General features: G+C 47.3%; 2 protein-coding genes and 1 long non-coding RNA gene across 3 annotated transcripts; 1 reads left to right on the top strand and 2 right to left on the bottom strand.

Moving 5' to 3' along the window:
* Positions 1-400: 400 nt before the first annotated feature.
* On the bottom strand, positions 401-1,704 carry ACTL9 (actin like 9). The gene has a single exon (XM_017667939.3). The coding sequence runs from the start codon at positions 1,642-1,644 to the stop codon at positions 409-411; it is 1,236 nt and encodes a 411-aa protein (XP_017523428.1). The 5' UTR covers positions 1,645-1,704; the 3' UTR covers positions 401-408.
* Positions 1,705-8,416: 6,712 nt separating this feature from the next.
* Positions 8,417-8,983, bottom strand: LOC108401785 (proline-rich protein 23D1-like). The gene has a single exon (XM_017667938.3). It carries the CDS (start codon positions 8,963-8,965, stop codon positions 8,417-8,419), a length of 549 nt encoding a protein of 182 aa, XP_017523427.3. The 5' UTR covers positions 8,966-8,983.
* A 121-nt stretch (positions 8,984-9,104) lies between these two features.
* Positions 9,105-18,291, top strand: LOC140845341 (uncharacterized). The gene is made up of 4 exons (XR_012124121.1): positions 9,105-9,615; positions 13,510-13,774; positions 14,858-17,111; positions 17,474-18,291. It is a non-coding gene; the product is annotated as an uncharacterized lncRNA (long non-coding RNA).
* The last annotated feature ends 6,239 nt before the right edge of the window (positions 18,292-24,530 follow it).

Raw genomic sequence — 24,530 nt, 5'->3', positions numbered from 1 at the left:
GAGCCTGGGTGGAAGGAAGGAGCTGGGGGAACAAATGCAGGGGAAAGGGCAGAATTTGGGGGGATGGGCTTTGGACACTGGGGATCCTTTAGTGGGCCATTGTGGGGCAGACCCTGGAGGGTCAGAACTTGGGTCTTTCTGCTGGGTGTGGGGGTTCAGCACTTTTGGGGGTGCTCAGAATATCGGGACGTAGGAGGACATGGATAATCAGACGGGGTGGGCCACCGAAGGAATGGATTTGGAGTGCTCGGAGCCGGGGACGTCGCGGGAGGCAGTTCTGGGTGGGGTGTGTCTGGTGGGGGGGAGTCAGAACCTGGGGCGAGTCTGGGCGGAGCGGCCGGCGGGCCCTGGGGGGAAGGCAGGACAGCGCCCGGCGGGGAGGAAGCTTTATTGCCCGCCCCGCCCGCGTCAGGAGCATTGGCGGTACACGACGTGGGGACCCCACTCCTCGTACTGCTCGCGCGGGACCCAGCAGGACTGGAAGGCGCGCAGCGAGGCCAGGATGGAGCCGCCGGTCCACACCGAGAAGCCCCTGCTGGGCTGCGCGGTCACCACCACGCGGGGCTCCGGCGGCAGCTCGCGCAGCAGCTCGGCTCGGAAGCGGCCCTCGAACCCCGCGAAGAGCGAGGAGCCCCCGCAGAGCAGCACGTTCCGGGCCACGTCCGCCCGCACCTCCGGGGGCGCCTTGTGCAGACTCCGCGCGGCCATGGCGGGGACACCCACCGGCGACAGCCCTGGGGTCTCGGGGGGCGCGAAGAGCAGCTCGGGGCACCGGAACAGCTCCTCGCCCAGCGTGAGCGTCCGTCCGTCCGGCAGCCTCAGGGTCTGCCGGCCCTCCTGCTCCGGCCGCGCCAGCTCCCCGCGGACGTCGGCGGCCACGTAGCAGCAGCGCCGCTTAATGCTCTCCACCAAGTCCAGGTCCGGCTGCTGCCCCAGCGGCCAGCCCGCGCGGCGCAGCGCTTCCTCCAGGAAGGCCGTCAGGTGGCTTCCCGCCAGGTCCAGGCGCTCCAGGGCGTGCGGCAGGTTGTAGCCCTGGAAGACGGGCACCGTGCAGGTGACCCCGTGGCCCGTGTCCACCACCAGCCCGCTGACCCGCCCGTGCGCGTACACGGACAGCACGGACTGGGCAGCCACGTACATGGCCGGGCAGCGCAGCGACTCGAAGGCCACCTCCACCAGCTTCTCACGGTTGGTGGCGGGGCTAAAGGGCGGGTCGGAGAAAAGCAGCGGGTGGTCCCGGGTGGCCACGCGCAGGTCGTGTTCCAACATGTGGCGCCAGATGAGCTCGGCTGCCTCCCAGTCCACCACGATGCCATTGCGCACGGGCTGCACCAGCGCCAGCTCCGGGCGTGAGCGCGCCGCCTGGCCGAGGAATGTCTCTAGCACCGGCTGCCCCCCGGTGGCAGACTTCTTGGGCTGGCAGCCCACGATGGTGGCCATGGTGTAGGTGGGCAGGGTTTGCCCCGCGAAGCCCACCTTACAGGTGCCTGTGCCCATGTCGATGACCACCGCCCCGTTCTTTTGGGGCAGTCTGTCGCTCTCCGTGCTGGGGGGCTTCTGCTGCATGGTCTGGTTCACCAGGACTGGCTTGGGGGCCTTTGGGGAGCGCAGGGGGTCCTGGGGGTTGAAGTGACTTGCATCCATGGCTGCAGCGGCCGGGTGGGCTGCTTGGCGAGGCTGACCACTTTCCTCTGGGGTGTGGGGGCAGGTAGAGGCAGGGAGGGTGGGGCAGGGTCTGTGACATCATCTAGCTTGCTGCCCCCTTCAGGAGACTTCACAATTCAGGAGTCGGGTGGGGGACCCTCCCTGCCCCTCCCTGCCCCTCTCTGCCCCAGAAAGCTCCCAGGGTCCCCATCTATTCTGGATTCCCCCCAAAGTGCCAACTTTGGAGAAAGAAGAGCACAGTGGACCCCCAGCTCCCCGATCCAGAACCCAGAAAGACCCTGGAATCCTCTTACTGCCTTGTCTTGAGGTTAAAGTATCAAAACTATATAGTGTATAGGTATGAGAGAGCTGGTCACCGGCCTCCTCAGAATATTAAGATAGCAATCCTTAGAATACTAATCAGAAGGTGGCTCACGAGGGTGGCTTTCTGGTTTCCTAAAGGAAACATAAGTCAGCCCAGGGTGGGGCACAACGAGAGGCACTGACACCCTCATATAAGTTCCTTGACTCTTCTATTCTTCCCACTGCCTGGAAAAGCCTCCCTGACCCCTTCCTGCTGAGCAGAAATTTGTCTCTTCAAATCTCAGTGGGACACCACCTCCTCCTGGAAGACTGCTCTGATTTTCCCATCCTTTCTCTACTACAAGATGGTGGTGGTGGGTGTCTGCTTCTCTCTGGGTACTTCCTCTGGTCCCCTTGGTGGCGAGAGGAGCAAAAAGGGGCTTTCAGTCTAGACTAAAAGGGGGTGCATTTCAGAGGAAGGGATTGTCTCAGTAAGGACAGAAGGCTCCAAAGGATCAAGAGAGTTGCTTTGAAACCTGTTTTTGGCAGTGTTAGGTGTTCACCTGTTAGTTAAAACAACTGAAGCTAGAGATGCTTAATTTTCTAGTTATGTTTAGATTTGTAACTGGCCAAAGAGTGAGGTTGAGTTTCTATCAAATGAATCAGCACTGTAATTATGTTTGTGTGTGGTCTAATACATGCTTTTGGAAACATTTCACTCAACTATTTATGGAGAGTGCATGCACTCCTGGCCTCCTTTATTGAGATGTAAGTGACATATAACATTGTGTGAATTTAAGATTATATATAAGGTGTTGATTTGATATACTTGCTTCAAAGCCCAGAGGTAGTTTGCTTTCCAAGTGGTCTTTAATTAAGGTATATGGTACACGCAAAGGTAATTTATAAAATTTGTATCAAAAAAGAAATGGATTTCCAATATCCTTGAGTTTTGAGTACCCTTGACAACAATTGGTATAAGAACACTGGGAAAATGATTTTTGTCCCATTTCATAGGCACATCTAGATAGAATTATTCTATGTATTCTGGTAGCTAATGGAATCCAATGGGTATTAAAAGAAAGAAGAACTTTTTAGGATAATGTCAAGATTTGCACCTGGGTCCAAAGACAGGAGGAAAAGTAGAAATTCTGTGATTGCTTTTTGGGTGGATTCTCCCAAGCATTTAACTTAGAGATGATTCCATTTCTATAAAAACTCTTCTCAATTTATTCGTGAAGCTAATGTTATTACTTGACATCAAACCTATTAAAGACATTAGAAGAGAAGAAAACCCCTAATAAAGATAGACACAATAATTCTTAACAGAATTTTAGCAAACCAGATCCCATAATATCTAAAAAGGATCATGCATTGTGACCCAGTGAGCATTTATCCCAATAAATCCAGATTTATGTAACATTTGAACAGCAATCAATGTAATTCACCCTTTTAGCAAACTAAGAAAAATCCTATGATCATCTGAGTAGATGTATAAAAAGCTCTTTAGAAAATTCAAAATGCCTTACTGATCAGACCCTTAACAAATTAAGACAGAAGGGAAATTCCTCAAAGTGATAAAGAGTATCTACAAAAACCCTACATTATACTGATGGGCGAAGAGGGAATGCCTTTCCCTTAAGGCCCAATGATACAGGGACAGCCATTCTCAACCTTCCTTATCCACATTTGCTGTAAGTTCCATAATGTGAAGTAAAAGGAGAAAAATAAGTGACTGTAACCCAGATTGGAACAGAAGAAGTAAATTGCATTTACTCATAGAGGAGAAAATCACCTATGTAGAAAATCAAATGAAAATACACACACACAAAAAGCACAACTAATAAGTGAGTTGAGCAAAATTGCACAATGCCAGAGCAACACAGGGAAACCACTTGCATTTCTGTAAACTGACAAATAATCCCTATACAATGAAATGTAAAATGAAGTAAAGTTATTATTTTCAAATTTGGTGATACCTTTACTTTACTTATGATTCGATTAAATATTACATTACTTAACCTATTACGTGTTTAAGTGAGAATTTAATTATTCTCTTTAAAATTCAATACAAATATGAGACGCTTGGAGATACACCTTTGATAAAAGGTGGGAAAATCTTGCAACACTGAAAAGCACAAAATAATGCCTAAAGTAATTAAGGAAGACTTTAAGATGTAGACATATATTTTATTTACGTTTTTGCAGGTTCAACATTGTTAAGATGTCAATGCTTCCCAAAGATATTTATTAAATTCATTGCAATTCCGATCACAATCATGGTATTTGTTTCTTGGCATAAACTGCACTGCCCATTCTAAAATCAATGTAAGAATGCAAGGGACCTAGAAGAGAAAATTGTTCAAACTGAACAACGAATTTAGAGCAATAACCCTGCAAACAATAAGGGTTTTCAAGTCATTTTATGCAAATAGAGGAATAAAGGTTTGTTTTCATAGAGTTAAACAAACGCATCAGTGAAAGAATGCGGTCCAGAGAGAGATCACATAAGTGGAACTCAACAAAGCTGCAAGTGTAGATTTGTGGATAAGGAAGGCTTTTCAACAACAGTGCTGGGACAGTTGATACTGATGAGTAAAAAAATTAACTTTAATTCACAACTTGCAGTGTATACAAATATGAATGCAAAATTTCTCATAGACCTAACCAGAAATATCAAATATCAAATGACTAGAAGAAAGCATAGCAGAAAGACTGACTGTGGATTATGCAAAGGTTTTTTTGATACCACACCAAAAACGCAACTCAGAAAGAAAGAAAGAAAGAAAGATCACTTGGACTTCCTGAAAATTAAGAATTTCTACCCTTTGAAAGACACTCTTAAGAGAACAAAAAACTAGTCACATACTGGAAGTAAATATCTGCAACTCATATATCTGATAAATAATTCCTTATATCCAGAAGATATAAAGAACCCTCAAAATTTAATAGTAAGAAAATAAATGATCAGTTTTTTAAAATGGGCAAAATATTTTTGAACTGAAACTTCACCAAAGAGAATACACAGATTTGGTAAAGCACATGAAAAGATGTTTAGCATCTTTTCACAGCTGAAAGGCAGATTAAAAGCACAGTGTTTAATTATATATTTAAATTATAATCATTTACTAAATGTAATTATAAACGATTACACATTTACTAGAATGAATACAATTTTAATAGACCCTGTTATTTAGTTCTTCTTGAAGACACAGGGGAACTAATCTTAGACACTGCTGAGGTATCTCCACTTGGAAAAATATTTTGGCAATTTCTTCAAAGTTAAATATGTACCTACCATATGATCAAAACGTTACATTCTTGGGTATTTATCCAAAAATGAATGAAAGCATATGAACAGACTTATAGATAAATGTTCATAGCAACTTTATGTGTAATAATAAAAAAAACCTGGAAACAACCCAAATATCCGTTAATAGATGAATTGGGTGAACAAACTGTTGTATATTCATTCAATGGAATACTATTCAGTAATTAACATGAATTAACTTTTGATACATGCAACAATATGGATATGTCTTATAGTTACTGCATCAAATAATATTGGAAGCCAGACAAAAATGTGTACATACGATAGGATTCTAGAAGTTCCAATTAATCTATAATGTCAGGAATGTTTGTTTGTTTGGATAATGGGGGGCCATAGACAGGGGCACAGGAAACAATTAGGGTGGATGAAAATAATCATTTCATATCATGTTTAATTTCATGATTGTATCTGCATTGTGTTTCTGGCTTCATGGGTGTATAAGTACCTCAATTTGAATTGCATACTTAATAATGTGCAGCTTTCTTTATGTTACTTATGCCCCGATAAAGCTATTAAAAAACTCCACATGTACTGATAGTTTATATCATATTATTCAGGCTGGTGGATCTCAGAAACCCGTGAGTAAGTCACAGGTGCACATCTCAATAATGCCTTTCTCAGTAATGAGAACCTAGACTAAACGTGTTTCTCCTGAGTTGACCTCAGGCCATGGGTATGTCTCCGGGATGCTTGCATGGCCCACACTCTGGGCACTAAGAGAGGACTGGGGTCCCAGCAATAGGACCTGGAGGTGATTTTTCTGTCTCTCTTTGATCCTTCAGGGAATGACCATGGTATCAGATCAAAGGGAAGACCGTGAGAAGGGAGGGTGGTCCATGAAGAAGCCGATTTCTGTCTTTTCTCTCTCTCAAAGGATTTGGGAAGAAAAAGGGAAAATTAAAGTAATAGAAGAATAAAGAAGAGACAGAGCATTCAGAATTCATCGGTCTTTTCTGCAATTGCTGTGCATGCACGCTTTCGAGAACTCCCAAGAGGGGGGTTCAACACATACAGGAAGTCACACACATACATACGCTCAACAACCCTGACACACCTACGACTGAGAACTTATATATATAAACACTTTCTGGCTGAGTTCGGTTTGGGTTGAGCAGAAAGCCAAGCTAGTGTGTTTCTGGAATCCTGAACAAGATGTAGAAGGAGAAAGAAAACTGAGTCTGTGCTGAGTCCCTATCCCTGTGTACATCAGTCTTTAGGAACACTTTTGAAAAATCCATATTTCACGGAATGAATAAAGGTGGCCGATTCAGAAGCACATAGATCAGAGAGAATAAAATGGCAGGTTTTGCCCCAAAGAGCAAAATATTCTTGCCTCTCCGGGGAGCCAGGGAGATGCAGGAGGTGGAGGAGACAGCAGATTCAGTTCTAAGCAGGGAATGTTTCTCCCTGTGAGGGGTGCAGCATATACCCACGGTTGTTCTGCCCTCATCCTGTGGGAACAGGGGGGCATGTGCCCGGCTGATGCCCAGGATCAGGGCACAGCTGGGAGCAGTGGTAAATAGAAAAGTATACTTACAATGGGAGTCACAGCGCTGAGACTTGATGCTCTATGACACCAGGATCAAAGCAGCTTCCAGGTTTCCCTTCTTTTCCCCAGTTGGGTCCTCCTCAGAGCTCTGGGGCTCCCCCTGCACCAGCCCTTCTCTGTGTTCACGCTGGGGAAAAATATTTGGAAAAATATGTTTTGATCCTCGTCTCTCCTGGCGTCTAGGAATCCCTCAGGGTCTGTGCCCAGCTAGGCTCCAGAGCCCACTGAGGCCGGAGACAAGTGGTTCTACAGTCCTGTGCACATCCCTGCAGGCAACTGGGAGATACTGTGGCATAAGACAGCTCTGAAGGATTTGGCAGGGTTACAAAGGAGAAGGGAGGCAATGAGCACACGCAGGTGGACGTCCAGGCTACATGTCCAAGTGCTGTTCCAATTCCTCCAGAGAGCCGACTCTGGGCCTCTTGGACCCAGCTGTGGAAACGCCATCGGTACTGAGGCTGGGCGCCCACAGAGATTGAGTCTGCGAGATGCTCCCATGGCCTGAAGCAAGGAGAAGAGACAGGGAAACAGTGAGATCTTGAGGGGGAATATGTGGGGGTGTTGTGAGAGCAGTGAAGCCAGCAGATTAGTCAGCAAGCTGTGATGGGATTGGATGGCCCTGGTCTAGATAAAGGGGCCAGCTAAGGAGGAGGCTAGGGGATGAGTCAGTCCCTAAGGGGAGAATGTAATCAAGAAATGCCTCACACCACCAAAATGTCTCCAATCTGGACAGTTTGCTGACTCAGCCCCCGTTCTATAGATATTTCGTAACAAAACTTCACCGAGTGCTTGACCCTAGTCATGTGGTCAATGAAAGAATACAATATTTGCTTGTTTATAACAAAACATACATTAATATCCAAGTGGCTTTTTACATAGACAAGGTATATTTATAAAAAGAATATGACAGGAAATGATAGCTACCACTTATTGTACTCCTAAGAGTATGGAAGCACAGGGAAATGAAAGTGACATCATAACAGAATTTGTGGCTGGATAGCCACTGAATTGTCCAAACGAATGGATTCTGGCTGCCTTTTCTGAGAGCAACAAAGTATTCGGTGAGAAGCTTCTTGGCCTTTGAGAAATAGAGAGTGAAATTCAGTGTTGACCTGAGGCCAGTTTGGATTGGGTCTGTGAATGTGCCTACATAGGGGAAGGAGGCAGGGCTGTCACTGTGAGTGTGCGTCTGTTCTCAGGGTGGGCGGGTCACAGAACCTGGGCGAGGTGAGCCCACCTTCCCTTGGGAACTCGTCCCTGACTCTCGTGGGCTCAGCTGTCTTTGCCTTAGTTCAGCCAAATCCAGTAAAAACGGAAGACACGCGGTCATTCATTTCCAGATTTCAAGCTAACACGTGAAAAAAAAATCGCCATCCACTTCGGGGCATTTACATTTTTTATATTTACTTAAATACATTTAAACAATGTTCATTGAGCTCAGGAAAGCCGACGTGACCCTCTGAAGAGTCACCCACACCAGCAGGACGGGCGGGTCTCGGGTGGATACACCCAGAAGCAGCGGGCGGGCGCGCCGCCCCGACGGGGACTGGGAATTCCCTCCGCAGGGGCGAGCGCTCTGTCCGTTGCGCTCAGAAGAGCCGTCTGCGGGCCTTGCAGGGGGGCCTGCGCCGCGCCGCGTGGCAGAGCCTGGGCCCCGGGCTGGGGGAGGGAGGCAGGGGCCTGAGCGCCGAGCTGGGCCAGGGCCCCGGACCGCCGAGGTCCAGGCTGAAGTCGGCGGGCAGCGGGCGCCTCCCCAGGCGGGGCCCATGCACAGGGGAGGCGCGCCGGGGGCCCGCGGCCCTGCAGAGGGGCTTCAGGAGGAGGGTGCGCGGGCAAGGGGGGCTACAGCGCGGGTCGCGGGGCGCCCGTGGAGTTCTCTGGCGCCCTGTGCTCCGGGCCGCAACGCATCCGTCTCCCAGGTGGATTTGCCACGTGGCGTCGGGGTCCGCGGGGTGGAGCCAACGGGCGTGGGCGGGGAAGCAGAGCCCCTCGGGCGACCTCAGCAGCTGCGCGGGGACCACGACGACCAGCAGGTCGGGGAGCGTGAGCTGCAGGGCTGCCTGCGGGGCCAGGACCAGCACCTCGTCGCCCAGGCGCAGCTCCAGGTCTGTTCCTGGTTCCAAGACCACGACGATCATGCCGGGGGCGCCGGGAATCTGCTGACCCTGTGGGGGGCGAGGGGTGGGGGGACCGGAGCGCTGAGCGCTGCCCTCCAAGGGAAGCCTGTACACGGCTGCGGGGAGGCACCTGCCAGCCCCTCCACCCTCCCCAGCCGGAACTGTGCCGCCCCCACCCTGAAGCTGCCCTGCCCTGACCCGTCCCCACCTGGGAGGACAACTTCGCGGACCACCCTAGGGCCCCGGAGCCCGGGCAGCACCGCCCCTCGCATCGCCCCCCGAGGGCCCAGGGTCTTACCTGGGTCGGGTCCAGGGCCACTGGCGGATCAGGACGCCAAGCTGGGTGCACTGCGGCTGCTTGTGCCCCTGCGGACGGAGCAGAGGGGGGAGTGAATGGTCTCTCGTGAAGGGCGGACCGCAGCGTCCAGGGTGTGGCTGCAGGAAGAGGTTCCCCGCCAGCGCGGACCAGACGCAGGCAGCTGCCCCTGAGATCGGAGACAGCGCCCCACACCTTCTGGATGAGGCACCCGCCCCTTCCATGACCGGACTCTCACCGGTGTAGGTGGCAGCTGACTTTTACAAAGGCTGCGAAAGCCCCTCACCTGTCCTGGGCTGCTGCTCTGTCCACCGACAGCTTGCTGGGTTCCGCTGGGTGGCGGCCCACCTGCAAGGTAGGGATGCACCCGGTGAGACTTGCGCACGGTGCCCCCGCTGCCCCAGCCCTCTTGCGGTGTCCACACCGAAGTACCCGGTCCTCCGCCTGCTCTCCACCCACACCCACCCTTAAAGCCCGAGGTCAGCCTCTCGTGGACACCAGAGGACGGCGTCTGCCAATGGGTCCCAACGCCCTCCCGTCGGCGCCCTTTCCACCCACCCTGTAAGGCGTCCCCTTAGCTGGGAGTAGGGAGGGAGGGAGTTGTGACGCTGACAGGAAAGACTTGGCCCTTTCGAGGGCTTTTAGAGGGAGGCATGCATCTGTCCTTGGGCCGGAGAACTGGGTGAAAGGTGGTGTCATGCCTGAAATGGGTGTGTAGGTAAGAGATGCAGGCGGACTGGGGGGAGCACCTGGAGAGATGCGGGGCCTGCGCCCTTTCTTGGTGAGTGGGGGTGGAGTCCTAGGAGACTGCCCCGTCACAGCGGTCTGGGCATATGGGGGAGACCCCTCCATGCAGAGCGCGTGGGGTCTGTAAGGAAAGTGGAGCCCGCCCGAGACGGGTGAACTGACAGCTTCTCCACCTGACCCCCTGGGTGAGCCCTCTGGTCCACATGCCTGTCTCTTCCTTCAATTTCTAAACGTCCCAGCTCCTGGGAGGCCAGGGACCCCAAGTCCCCCTAGTCTGTCTGCTGACAAGCCTTCCCCTCTTCCCCCCACATCACCCGACGTGCCCTCCATGCTCCCAAACGTTTACCCAGGTACCTGCTCTGTGCCGCGTTGGTGGCCTTCCGTTCTGTCTGGGGCTCACTGGGGCTTCTGGGGCGCCGACGCCTGTCCATAGTCAGGGTCCCCTGCCTCCTGAGTGAGGTGGAACCCCAGTCCTGGGCCTGTCCCCTGCCAGTCGGAGCGGCCAGCCCTGCGGCGTTGCGCTCTCCCGAGGGCCGAGTGTCGGTCCAAAGCTGGGGCTCCTCCAGCGGGAGTTCGGGCAGGTGTCCCTCCGGCCCCAGGCAGCGGGGTGCGGATCTGGGATCTGAGGGGTGATGTGCCGCAGCCTGCAGGTTTTGTCCATGGGGGCGTGGTGGTGTTGGTGGGGTGGGAGGGTGGTGGGCGGGCGTGAGCCCCGGTTGGTGCCATCAGTGTCCGGGCTTCCCTAGAAGGTCTAATGTGACTTGTTCACCCCGGTCTCAGTAACAGGCGGGTCCAGCTAGGGCAGTAATAGTGGGGATGAGCCATCCCTACGAGGGTATGTGATTTCAGTGTGCCTCAGTCCACCAGAGTGCAGGACTTCCCTTCCCCCGTGTGCGGTGATGCCCTGCTGGCTGGTTGCTCTGTCCTTTCGAGCCCTCAGTGCATCAGTCCTGGTTGCTGAATATTCCCTGTGCGGTCAGTCCCAACATCCGTGCTGTGCTTGTTCTGACGCCTGTGTTCTTTCTTCTAACTGTGCTTTTGCCTTTTAATATGCCTTGTAATTTTTTATTTGTAGCCAGAGAACGCTCACTGGGTAAAGGTACTGCTGTAAATAAGCTTTTAGGAATTTACAGGTGACGGGCGACGGTTGGGAAGCTTTCTGTAATGCTGCGATGCGGGCTCAGGAGTATCGTCCACCTGTGCATTTGGACCGCAGAAACCGCCATTCCTTATTAGTTTGAAACCGCCATTCCTTATCAGTTTTTTCTCCCCCTTTAGGAGGGACAAGATGGCTATAGTGGGCTGCAGCTGAGTATTTCGCTTCTACTTGGACAGCTAGGGCTGACCGAAGTTGGTTATTTACCTTCCCCCAGGTTAATTAGGTTCCAGTAAAACCGCAGCGGGGTGGTTCCAGCTAACTGGTTTCTTAGAAGGCAGGTGTTGTGAGGAAGAAGGGATGCTCTTGTGTATTTCCAGAGGGCCTCTTTGTCTCTCCCTCTGTCTAAAGCACAAGGGAATCTTCCACCCATGTTTACTGTGAGAACCAGCTCAACTGCCTTCAGGCAAAGCTCACAAAATCATGGGGCCATTCCTATGATTGGGGCCCCCCTGAGTTGTTAACTCTGGGACTGGTGCATAGGGAGCCCCCAGCGGCTTGTCGGTTACGATCCAGGATCTCCTATCCGGGCACTTGTTCCCAGGCAGTTTTGGGCTGCAGTGTATTGTGGTTGCAAGTCTGTCCAGTTTTGGGGACAGCAGTTTGCCATGTGACCTCACTTCTCTTATCCTTCTAAGAAGAGCTGGTGACTCTTCAGTGTTCAGGTTTTTACTTGTTAGGATGGATTGAAAATTTCTAAACTCCTTGCATGAGAAACCAGAAACTGGACATATCCCTTAGCTGGTTTTATTTATGTTTTTCTGTGTATGTGCTTTATAATCAACTCTGTGAAAACCGGTGTACATAGATGTATGTGTGTGTGGATAAACATTACAGATATAGATACATAAATACATCAATATTGCAGGAAATGCAAAAAAGTCATAAAAGTAGTTATTCTGGTTAGAGGGATGCAGTACAGCTTCTCTCTTTTCTGGAAATATTTACTACATATATTAAAGTGAATAGTTGCTTCCGTAATAAGTTAAAATAACAAGAGGCTTTGAAAAGTCATTTGTTTTTTTTTTTTTATGGAGAAAGTGTTCTTGTGCTTTTTTTCCCCCCAAGTTACATTTAAACATTTATGCAGCCTCTCAACAGGATTAATGGCAAGGTCCTGATTAATAAGCCCTCTTTTTCAACATTCTAATCTTAAATGGATGTATTCTATTATCTCTCCTTATTTCTCTAACGGTATTACTGTAGTCAGCACACATATCAGTCAGTGCACATATTTCAAACTTGTTTTTACTCAGTTGCTAATGAACTTTACATTCCAGCATTTCATCAGTGTTTTTCCATCATATTATATATTTTTTATTTTTTAAGTTTTTTTGTTTTGGTATCATTAATCTACAATTACATGAGGAACATTATGTTTACTAGACTCCCCCCATCACCAAGTCCCCCCCACAAAACTCATTACAGTCACTGTCCATCAGCGTAGTGAGATGCTGTAGAATCACTACTTGTCTTCTCTGTGTTGCACAGCCCTCCCCGTGCCCCTCCTATATTATGTATGTCTGCTAATAGTAATGCCCCCCTTTCTTTTTCCCCCTTATCCCTCCCTTCCCACCCATCCTCCCCAGTCCCTTTCCCTTTGGTAACTGTTAGTCCATTCTTGGGTTCTGTGAGTCTGCTGCTGTTTTGTTCCTTCAGTTTTTGTTTTGTTCTTATGCTCCACAGATGAGTGAAATCATTTGGTGCTTGTCTCTCTCCCCCCTGGCTTATTTCACTGAGCATAATACCCTCTAGCTCCATCCATGTTGTTGTGAATGGTAGGATCTGTTTGCTTCTTATGGCTGAATAATATTCCATTGTGTATATGTACCACGTCTTCTCTATCCATTCATCTACTGAGGGACACTTAGGTTGCTTCCATTTCTTGGCTATTGTAAGTAGTGCTGCAATAAACATAGGGGTGCATCGTCTTTTTCAAACCAGGCTGCTGCATTCTTAGGGTAACTTCCTAGGAGTGGAATTCCTGGGTCAGATGGTATTTCTGTTTTTAGTTTATTGAGGAACCTCCATACTGCTTGAAAAGTCATTCCTTTTTATCTGTTAATTACTCACATTCTAGGAATTGTGTCCTTACCAATGGGCAGAGATATATACAAAGGTTTCTATGCAAAGAAAAAAAGAAAAGGAAAAGGGAATTGGCCCACACCGTTATAGGGGCTGAGAAGACCCACAATTTGCTGTCTGCAAACTGATGAACCAGCAAAGCTGGTGGTGTAATTCAGTCCAAGTCCAAAGGAGCTCTGATGCTCAAGGGAAGGAAAAGATGCACCTCCCAGCTCAGGAGGACAGCAATTCACCTTACTTTTGCTTTTTTGTTCCATTCAGGCTCTCAAAAGATTGGATGATTCCCGTCCACACTGCTGAGGGCGGATCTCTTTCCCTACTCTACAGAATCGAATGCTAATCTCTCCTAGAAATACCCTCATGGACACACCCGAAAATAATGCTTAACCGGCTCTGCAGGGTCCCTGAGCCCTGATTAACGGACTCATAAAATTAACCATCACACCACAGTTTTACTGAGCCAAGATCGATAGAAACACAATGATGTGTTCTATGTAATTTACAGTGTTCTAGAACACATCTAAAAGTAAGTAGACACAAATGGATGAATTGGTTTTTATAACATTTGTATTTAACCTGAGACATCTAAATGTCATCATTTCAAAGTGGAGTCCATTGAGGACAGTGAAAAAGATAAATTATGTCCTTTTCTTCTTCCTGAGGGTGTATCCTCAGACTGGGCTTGGGCAGCGGGCAGCAGCCCTTGGGTACAGTGGCCCTGCAGAGACGTATGAGGAGGAGGGTGATCAGGAAGTGGGGTGCTGGACCCCTGGAGGTGGTTGGCTGAGGGTCCCTCGGGGGCTGGGGGAGAAAAGCTCTGAGTCCTCAGCCTCTAAGGGAGACCCAAATGGTGAGGAGGCTGCTAGCTGTTTCAGCCTTCCAAGCAAAACTGTGCCCGGCCATCTGCATGTGGCTATCACTCTGACAACTATCTGGAATAGCAACTCCTGCACGTCCCTTGAGGCCTGGATATTGAATGTCAATATCCCACCATTGCTTTGCAAGGTTGTGGGGGACTTTCCTGGGGTGGTTTGGGGAGCAGCCTTGAATCATCATTGCGAGCTTGCCGTCCTGGGGCCATTTCCACATGTGTGTGTGTGGCTCAACATTAGATCTGTGAGATCCATCCTTACTCTCAGTAAGGGAATTCCTCTTGCTGGGTGGACTTCCGTTGGGGGAAGAATCCCCAGGGTATTTCCATCCCCCTGTTGACAAGCTCTGATTAATAAGGAGTTATTTCAAGGCCATTTGTTGGGGCCGAACCAGCACATCTGCTGTGGACACACACACACACACACACACACACACACACACACACACACACACATTGTTGGGGATGTCTGAGTACAGGGAACGTGTATACAGTTTTAGTAGCTGCTTCCCATTTTCCAAAGTGGTTCTACTTGTGTGAACTCTGAGGAGCCCTGCCTGGGTGATCCGGTTGCCCCATAGCCTTGGTAGCGTGTGGCACGACCACATTCTTCATTTCAGCTAAACTGATGTGTGTATTAGAGTCTCTCTCTATGACTTTCATTAGGGTTTCCCTGAATCTAAAGAGGTTCAATATTTTTTTTACATTTCAGTTGAGTATTTGTTTATCCTCTTTTAGGGAGTGCCTGTTCTCCAGTCTGACCCGTTTTTAGCAAGTTTTCAGTACTTTGCATCATTTGACAGAAGTATTTACATAATCTGGCTTGATGTACTTTCCCGGATGTAGGTAATGCAAATCTCTCCTCCCCCTCTGGTTTATCCACTCCTGTCTTATTGTACGTTTTGATGAATAGTGGCTCTTCATAGATCTTAATATGGTCCAAGTTATAATTTTCTCCTACTTATTTGAGTTTCATTGTAGCAAAATAACAATATCTTCTCATTTTGTGAAACGGCCCTGCTATCTTTTTAAAAATGTAAGCTATGTATTATGTGTATGTTCACACTGAAAGTAAGATTTTAAGTTACTAAGAAGGGATTGATTCCAGCAAAAGCCTGGATTACTTAGCTGCAAGATGGGTGGAGAACAAATCTCCCAACAAAACCACAGGGTGAACAAAGTTGGAAAGCTCAGGGCTGAGTTAAAATAGAAGTGGGGTGTAATTAAGAAGGGAACAGACAGAACGAGGAGGAGAGCTGATGTCAGGAATGCAGATGCACAAGCATTTTCCAAACTGATGAAAGACATCGATACACAGGTGAAATTAATTCAACATTTCCTAAGCACAGTATAAATAAGAAGTCAACCATTGTGTCAAAACCAAAGTTACTGTGACAGATTTTAGAGAATACAGAGGCCAAATAAACAAACAAAAAAAGGTTAGTTGGTGACATCCAAACAAACATTAAATAAGATAGACAGTAACAGGGCACCACTTAAAAATTGCTGGAAAAAAAATACTCATGTCAAGCCAGATTTTTATACAAGCAGCAATATTGTCCATAATAAAGATGACTTAAGAAAAAGCTTAAAATGAAACATTTTGCTGTTAGCTGACTTGAATTAGGAAAAATACTAGAGTGCATTATTAAGGAAAATAATTCCAGATCAAAAACCAGGAATGCAGGAAGAAATGAAAAGAGAAGGAAAGGAAATACAAATTAACTTTGTTTTAGGAGAAAATTCTAGAAATCTCTTATGGAGATGAAAATATTTGTAGTAAGAATGCACTACAACAATAATACAAAAGTTGGGAAGGTTAAAAATAGAATTGAAAGTGTTTCAGGTATTAACATGTGGGGGAGGTGGTAAAAGTAATTGATTAGATGCTGTTAGGTGAAGGATACATAATTAAATCATTAATGCGACTACACAAGGATTTGTATATGATTGCAGCTGACAAGTTTATAGAGGGAACAATGAAAAAATGAGTTAAATCAAAGGCAGTGAAGTAAATAGAGTAAAGGAACACTACCTTCAGGTCAAAGGACAGGGAAAGGTGAAGTTGAAATGATCTTGAATTTACCAGGAATTAGCTAACATGTAAATGCACAAATATTAATTTTTAAAATGTCTGTGTAATATATTCTATAGACTTTCAATAAATAGTTTTGATATTCTGTCATCAATTATTTAAAATAAAAAATTTAATTTTTTCCTAATAAAAACACAAATTGTATGGAAATTTTTGTGCATAGAAGCACCCATCCTATTTTTATAGACTGTATCCATGGTGGGAGAAAAAGGACACATTAAAACACGATAGAAATTGCAAATACAGATAGCATTAACTTTTTCAGCTACAACAGTATCTCACAGTGTCAATGCCCCATATTTTTGTGTTTCTGTATAAAGACTGAGGAGTCTCTCAAATCCCATTGCCAGGGGATAGAATGTCTCCTCTGGATTATTCACTGATTGGATTATCCACTCCCTTCCTCTATAAAAGGGGAGTCGGAGGCAGAATTCATTGCATTTTCCAGCAAGCTGCAGGCTGTCTGCATCTCAGGAGAGGGGTCAGGACTGTGACTCTGCAGCCGTAGGGGAACCTGCGTTGGCTTACCTGCAGAGCCAACCTATTCTGGTGAGTACAGAATCCACACTGACAACAGGAGTGTCCCTTGTATACTTTTTCGTTCTGTAACACTTATTTTAAAGTAGCAGATAGTGGATCTGAACCTAGAAGACATCTGATTGAAAGTTATTCCCTCGTGTTAAAGTTTAAGGAACAGTCAGGTGTTGTATGTTGCTGTATATGAGGCTTTTTGGGATAACACACTAATAACTAACAATAAAATAGAGCAATTATAACACACTGTAATAAAAGTTATGTGAATGTGGTCTCTCTCTCTCTCAAAATATCTTGTGCTGCATTCACCCTTCTGGCGATGACATGAGGTTATAAAAAGCCCACGTGATCAGATGAAGTGAGGTGAGTAACTGGGTATTGTGGAAGGGGAAATGGTCTGGAATTGACACTAGGTAATGACCTTGAACTTTCTGTCCTTGACTTATGTCTGCTTCATGCTGTCCCAAGATCTCACTCTGAAATTGCAGTGTCCATGCTGGCAAAAATGCACATTCTTAGTCCCCGGACAAGACCTACCTGGGTGAAGGTCCAGAAATCCCGGGTTTTAACAACCCCGCAGGCGATCATGATGCATAGTGCGATTCCAGACCCGTCCCTCCAGGGAGACAGGAGGGTGGACCATCCCAGTGAGCTGAGAGCTCTCTCTGGGCCGGCAGTCCTCATCTCCCATTTTATTCACACTCCCCATTTCCTTTTGTTTTCAGAAGGGGATGCTCCAGAGAAAGATGCCGCCCCAGGAGTCGGAGAAGAAAAGACAAATCCATTTGGCGAGGACCAGGCAGAAGCCTCGTCAAAGGTCTGCACTCCCTACAAGGTTGACCAGCTGCATTTTTGAAAGGCCAGTCACGAGGGTAACATCCCATCCGGGCAACAAGGTGAAGCGTAGTCCCCAGAAAGACAGCCTGGAGAAGCCTGAGCAAATCTGTGCCTGCAGGAGGCTGCAGGGGCTCCAGGCCTGCAGCAGGGAAGGAGAACTTTGCAGTACTTTGGACTTTGCAAATATCTTAAAAGTAACCACCCTGGGCGGTCCGGGGCAACCCCTGGGACGTGCTGGTACAAAGTCTGTCGGCACCAGCCCTGAGCCCACGGCGGCAACGCCGTTAGGTTGGGCAGAGATGATCCCCGGAGTGGGGCTGTGTCTCCCCCTTCCCGGCTGCAGAGAACGAGTGACACCTGCAGATATCAGGAGACAGACCCTGAAGGTGAAGAAGGCCAGAGAGAGGCTGGCAGCAGCCCTGAGGGAAGACGGGCTTGCCAGGGGCCAAGAAGGACGTTCCCAGGAGTAGGTGACGAATTGGAGAAGGTCGTGTGGGAGAAGCCGGGTGCTGCGACCCGGGGGAAGTGGACACTGCAAGGCAGCTCTCACTTTTACTTGCCCATTTCAGTGTCAGTCCTGTTTCTTGCTCTGGACCGTGATGCTTTATCATATAGAATTTGTAGTTTATTAAAATAAACTCTTTTGAGAGCACAAATGCAGGGTAACGGTTTTGTGCTTCTTGAGACAGGGTGTCACGTGATAAGGTACTTTCCTCGTCCTTGGAGAAGAAATTTGACTTGTCCTCGTAACATCAATTCTATTTACTACAATTTTTATTCATTTTTATCTTGAATTCTACAGAGGTGACCTAGCCTGAGGGATTACTTAGGGTTTTGAGTTTAATACTGACCCTCAAGAAAAAGATGCTTACTTTGAAAGAGATTATTGTTCTTAATGTCAAATTAATTTGACTCTGTCAATATCCCATTCTATTTAGGTCGCTTTCACATCTCATTTTAACATAAATTGTATCTTTTTTTTCCTCCCAAATGCTAATTCAGGACATAAGACATTTTTATATAATTTAATTAATCCATATTTGCCTCTTGCATCCTTGTTACCTAAAAATTACCCGGGTGATTTTTAAAAAATGACCTTAGATTCTTAAGAAGGGAAATGTGGGGAACATTTTAGACGGAGGAAGACTTGCCAGCAGCCTTCACCCTGAGGTAGGTCCTGAGTCCATGAACTTGTCCCCCTCACAGCTGAGGGCACGTTGTGATTATCCAACAAATGTGAGTGACGTTCCTAATGGCCAGTGCCCAGAGGGGGGAAAAAACAGCAGACATTTTTGGGGCGCATGGGGGTCTTGAGCTCACGGTCACCTCCCCCTTCAGACATTTGTTGAACTCTGAATTTTGTTTTTCAGAATACCAATAAAATTTGGAGACCTGCCCCGGGGAGGAGCAGCAGAGGGCGTCCCCGGATGTTAGATTAAAGCCCTGTAATTCAGCACCGGGCATACAGACAATCATACTGTAATAATTTTATACGGTGACAGATGGTAACTGGATTTATCATTGTAAGTATTTCGTCCTGTATTTCACTGTCGAGTCACTGTGTTGTACACCTGAATGCATATTCATTATGATGTTGTATATCAAGTATATTTCAATAATAAAAAAACAAACAAACCCTGTAGACTCAAGACAGAACTAGAGGCAGAGGATGAGGGGTACAGCCCGGCACAGCCCCCAGTTGGCTGAAAATGAGAAGACACCGCTTTGTAAAAGGGGGAACCGTTTCTGATTCAGGATGCTTTCCCCTGGGCTCCTACAGAATTTCATGACACAGTGACTGACATCCAACAGGGCGTGGCTAGATAGGCCAAACGACAAAACCGTTATCTCTGAACCAATAGTTAAACAAAGAGAAGAAAGAAAAATAAGAAGCAGCCACAATGAGATGTTTGCAGTTACCCGATAAGGAGTTTTAAAAATGAACCATACGTAGAAGAAATGGAGAACAAGATGGAACAAATAGAGACGAAGAAAAATTCCACCAGGAAATTGCAATCTGTAAAATGGCTCACATGGGCACCCTAGGATCCCCCCTCGACCGAATACTATAAAATTACAGCTGCATTAGATTTAATAGCAATTAGAGACTGAACAGCACAGGAAGTAAAAAATATCCAAAACTGATACAGTAACAAAGTCAAATGGAAATTACAGGAAAAGGAGCATTAGAGACATGTGCCATAAATGGAAGCTCTGGACCCAAAATATTAATTAACATGGGATATGACGAAGTCGAATCAGAGACGGGAGAGGCCATTTGCCGAAAACTGTAACATCTCACAGAGAAATTAAAGAGAATATACATGAGTGGAGAAATGTACCAACTTCATGCATTGCTAGACTCCCTTTTTCATTTGTTCATTTACTGTTTTACTGAAGTATAGTTGACCTACAATATAATATCGGTTTCAGGTATACAACATAGCAGAACAAACTATATACATTATGAGATGCTCACCACGGTAAATATAGCTACCGTCTGTCACCATGCAAAGTTATTACAATATTACTGACCATATTTGCCATGTTGTACTTTCATCTCATGATTTACTCATTTTATAACCAGAAGTTTGTACCTCTTGACCCCTGTCACCTATTCCCACGTTCCCCGCCACCCCCCACCCCCCGGCCCCTGGTCCCCTCTGGCAACCACTGATTTGTTCTCTGTGTTTATGAGTCTATTTCTATTTTGTTTGTTTTATTTTCGTGCATTGCACGTAAGAGTGCAATCACAGGGTATCACTTCAACCTGACGTCCAAATAAAAATTCCTGAGATGGTCTATGTTTACCTTTTCATTCAAAGCTGTGGAAACACATTGTGTATTCCACACTCACAACACATCACAACATAGACTGGGCACGTTTGAAATGTTCAAAAGTGACACGTGGCTGTTGGCTACCAAATTGGAAATACTTTTTTTTTTAAATGAACAGATGTTAATTTTTTAGAAAACGTTTAGGTTTACAGAAAGATTGAGTTGAAAGTAGAGAAGGTTCCCGTATGTCTCTCGCTCTACCCCATCCCGCCTGCCGCTCATTCTTTGTGTCGTACATTCTATGGGTTTTGACAAACGTATTCTGTGCCCATCATTACAATATCAATCAGAATTGTTTTGCAGCCCTAAAAATCCCATTTGTTTTTTTCTAGAAGGCCCCAGGGCCATTCAGGTCTATAGGTGTGACCCTTATTTAGGGTGGTGGGGAAGATGGGGGGCCTCTCCAGATAGGATCCTCTGCTCTAAAGTGGGAAATTAAAGGAATCTCCCCTCAGCTTCATGCTCTCCCAACAGCATAAATGATGCAGGAGACCCATGTTGTGGGTGTGCAAATGAATCATCAGAATGTGTTTATCCCTGGGATCAGTACTGAGGAATAGGAAAGGAGGCCAGTTTTTGGAAGTAAGAATGCAGCTTTATTTCTGCATTGGCCTTGAGCTGCTGACTTGGGATTTTCTCAATTCAGCGTGACTATTCGCCTCCCCACGTGAGCTTGTGGGTGTTTCTGCACACGTGGTTGGCATGCAGCCTGCATGGGCCACACAGAATGTTCTGCGGCTGCCCTGGGCCCTGGGTGGGTGAGGCTGCCCCTCCCTGTCTTGGACTTTGGAGGGCGTGGTGCTGGAATGTTCTTGGCTGAGCCCTGACCGGCATGGGCCTTTGGGACCCTTTCACTGTTCACCTCAAGTCGCCTCCTCGGATGCAGCTCACCTGCAGCACCGCAAAGAGCAGTTCATGCACGTGGCTTGTTGACACAGGCTTGGAACCCGGCTTCCCAAGACGAGGTGGTCCTGGGGCTTTGCAATCCATGTACGTGGATGGCAGCATAGCGCCTAGGGCTGGAGAGGATGAACCCCAATATATTTCCCCACTTGTGTTTTCCTCCTGGACACAGGACCTCAGCCGCTCAGCTCCGGGGCAGAGAGGCATCCTGATCTTTCCAGGGGGGAGAGAGAGACTTTGTTAAGGTGCCCGGGGCATCAGAGTTGCTTCTCTGGTCCAACAATAACACGCGCCTGTGCATGTGTGCATGCATAGACATGATATAGGTCCACACCCGCCTAGACATGCTCCTTGTGATTTTCCTCTTTCTGCTTTTGGGGTTTCCTCTCCTTGTGCGCAGCTTGGATTACCCCACCTGCTTTTTGAGCATGAAGACCCAGTGCGTGCAAGGATGGCAATGTGGTTATTGGTGGGTCTTCCCCCCTTTATACATTTTCCCCGCCCACTGGGCTCTGTGAGCCTAGCAACGATGTCCTTTTCCAGCAGTAAGTGTATTTTTTTTTTTTTTACTTTATTTTCTGCGTGAGTATTATGATGAGTGGAGCCCAGGGAATCTGTGGATGGATGGACCGAGGCTTTCTGTCCTGCACCTCCCAGAAGGGTCCATAAGTCATTTCGCCTCTTCCCACTGACTTAGTTGTTTCCTTCCAAGGAAGAAAGAGAGTTTTCATGTTTCCTGGCCTCCTCTCGGGCTGGAAGCTTAGTGAGCACCCTTCACCACCGTCCCCACCGTCCCTGCCCCGTGTCCTTCCTGGGATGCCACAGCATCACCTCCCGTGATGTCCCTTAGAAACACAACCCGTTGGCATGAGGTCAGCGCTCAGAGGCTGCAGCGAAGGGTCCCTTTCACAGACTCCCGGGGCTGCTGACGTCTCTTCTGTCAGGCTTGTAATTGCTAATATCCCTACAGAGAGGTCCCGCGGCCTGCGCCCCACCTGTGTGGGCAGAAGGCTCCCGAGGACATCCGGTTACTCTCTGAAATGCCTGATGTCACTGCTGCACGGTGGGTGTTCCTGCCTCCTGGAGCTCAAGCCAGGCCAGGACGAAGAGGTCAGTCATCTGAGATTTTATCCCCTGCAGGTCGATTCTGACCCTCCTGGGCACTCGTACGATTCTGTGTTTGGCTATTGCCCATGTCAGTTTTGCATCCTAAGGTCTAACTGATGAACCGAGGAGGCAGCATTTCAGGCAATTCCAGCAGATGGTAATGTTCAAGGTACTGAGTTCATTAATAATTGTAACGGTTGTTTCTGGAAAAACACATTCCCCACTTATTGTTCTGAATTAGTTTCAGTGATTTCCTGAATTTTTCGTGCTCCCAGGAAACCTCCAAAGTAATTTTGCCATCCACTTGAAAAAAAATCTTGCCACTTTCAAGTTGTATTATTCTGCTGGTAATAATTATTTTTGGAGACTATTGAAATCTATGGCCCTGTTTTTAATGCTTTAATGTTCTTTGGCAGAGTTTAATGCTTTTGTCTGCAAGATCCCATGTCATTTCTCTTAAGTCTGTTGTTGAATCATATATAGCTTCCCTGTAATGATCTTGTGTCACTGATACTCTATTGAAAAGCCTCATGGTGGCGTGTTTATGTAGTAGTTGGCCGGCTACTGGACGTCATTGGTTCTAAGATCCCTTCACATTTTCTGTCGGGTTTCCCTGGTGAACAATGTCATGCTTTGCAAAATACTCTTGCTGCCCCCTTCACTCCATTCTTTTATTGCCTGTTATTTTTTTTGCACTATCTCATAAATTAGGAATTTAAAAAAGGTGCCAAATAATTCTAGCACTGGCAGAAATTACTGCTTTGCTCCCCATTTAAGTGGACACCCTTTATGCCACAACACCCCAGGGAGATGACACCCTGTACCGTCAGCCCCGATTCCCGGTGTTGGTAGCTTCAGAGCTGTTGCGGGGGAGGAAACCCCACTGCGCAGAGTGGGGGGGCCCCAGGGCTGTGATCCTCTTGGCCTGCCCCGACCCACCTGCAGTTGAGACTCATTGTCTTTATTTTAAGTAGGATCTAGGTTTTGGTAGGAACAGCATTTTTAATTTTAATTATTCAGAAAAAAACACATGTTAAGATGATATCCTCTTAATCCAATATATATTGTCCCATCCAAAATGGACGCTGATTCGTGTGAAATGCTTTATATACTTCGGTGAGCGTATTGTTCTCCTGGCAAAGTCTCAGAACAGTAAATGCGAGGACATAAGGTTATCTCATTTTCTGATAGTTATGATGCGTGTGTGCTCATATATTCTTTTTGGCGCTGGTAACAGACTCACGTTAACCTCATAGATAACAGAAATGTTCCTACTAATTCTATATTCTGGAAACGTTTCCTAGCAAATATCTCTTCTCAATTTTTAGAAACGACTCTTCAGCAAATACATCCAGTCCTAGATCTTACAGCATACTTGGAATTTTATTTCTTAAAACTCTCTTAAGGCCCCATCGAGACATTTGTCTAATTCTCTGGTTGGTATCTGAGTCAGTGTGGGTAGCTCCATTTGTGCCAAAAAGCAACTTTTTCACCTGAGATCCCACACGATATTTCCAGGTGATGACACACAATGTTCTCACGGCGGCTCTAAAAATTCCTCTGCGACGTTGCTCACGGCCTTTCCTCTCACCTCATGCCATTAATGTTTGTCTTCCCCAAATTAATTTTTCCTTAGCAAACTTGGGATGATGGCTAGTCTGTTATCTTTCCAAAGACTCTGATCTACGGACTCATCTGTCTTTGTTTTTCTTTGGCATTTGTTTTCTGCTTTTACTCTGCTTGGTCCTCCGGTCTCTTATTCTAACTCAGTCTGTGTGCATGTTTTTTCTCTTCTCCCCTCATTTGAGTGGAGCGCTTAACACCCGCACGTTTGCTCTCCAAGAAGTGCCATGCTCAGACCCCGTGTCAAAGCAGACAACGTCCCACCTCTTTCTCTGCCCTGGGCTCCTTGGTCGGCCTGCTCATGGCAGGTTTGATTTCCTCTTCGACCTGAGAGTGATTGGCGAGAGGGATCATGGGTTTGCAAGCTTTGTCATTTGTTCATGCCATTGTGGTAGCTCATGAGGACGTTTCTGTGCGTGACTAAATCAACCGGATGTCAGATCTACCTGGTCATCTCAGGAGTTAACGAATCAG

This window comes from Manis javanica, chromosome 13 (genome assembly GCF_040802235.1).
Source record: "Manis javanica isolate MJ-LG chromosome 13, MJ_LKY, whole genome shotgun sequence".
NCBI lineage: Eukaryota > Metazoa > Chordata > Mammalia > Pholidota > Manidae > Manis > Manis javanica.
The sequence above is the reverse complement of the archived record's forward strand: the minus strand, read 5'-3'. Positions and strand labels throughout refer to the sequence as shown.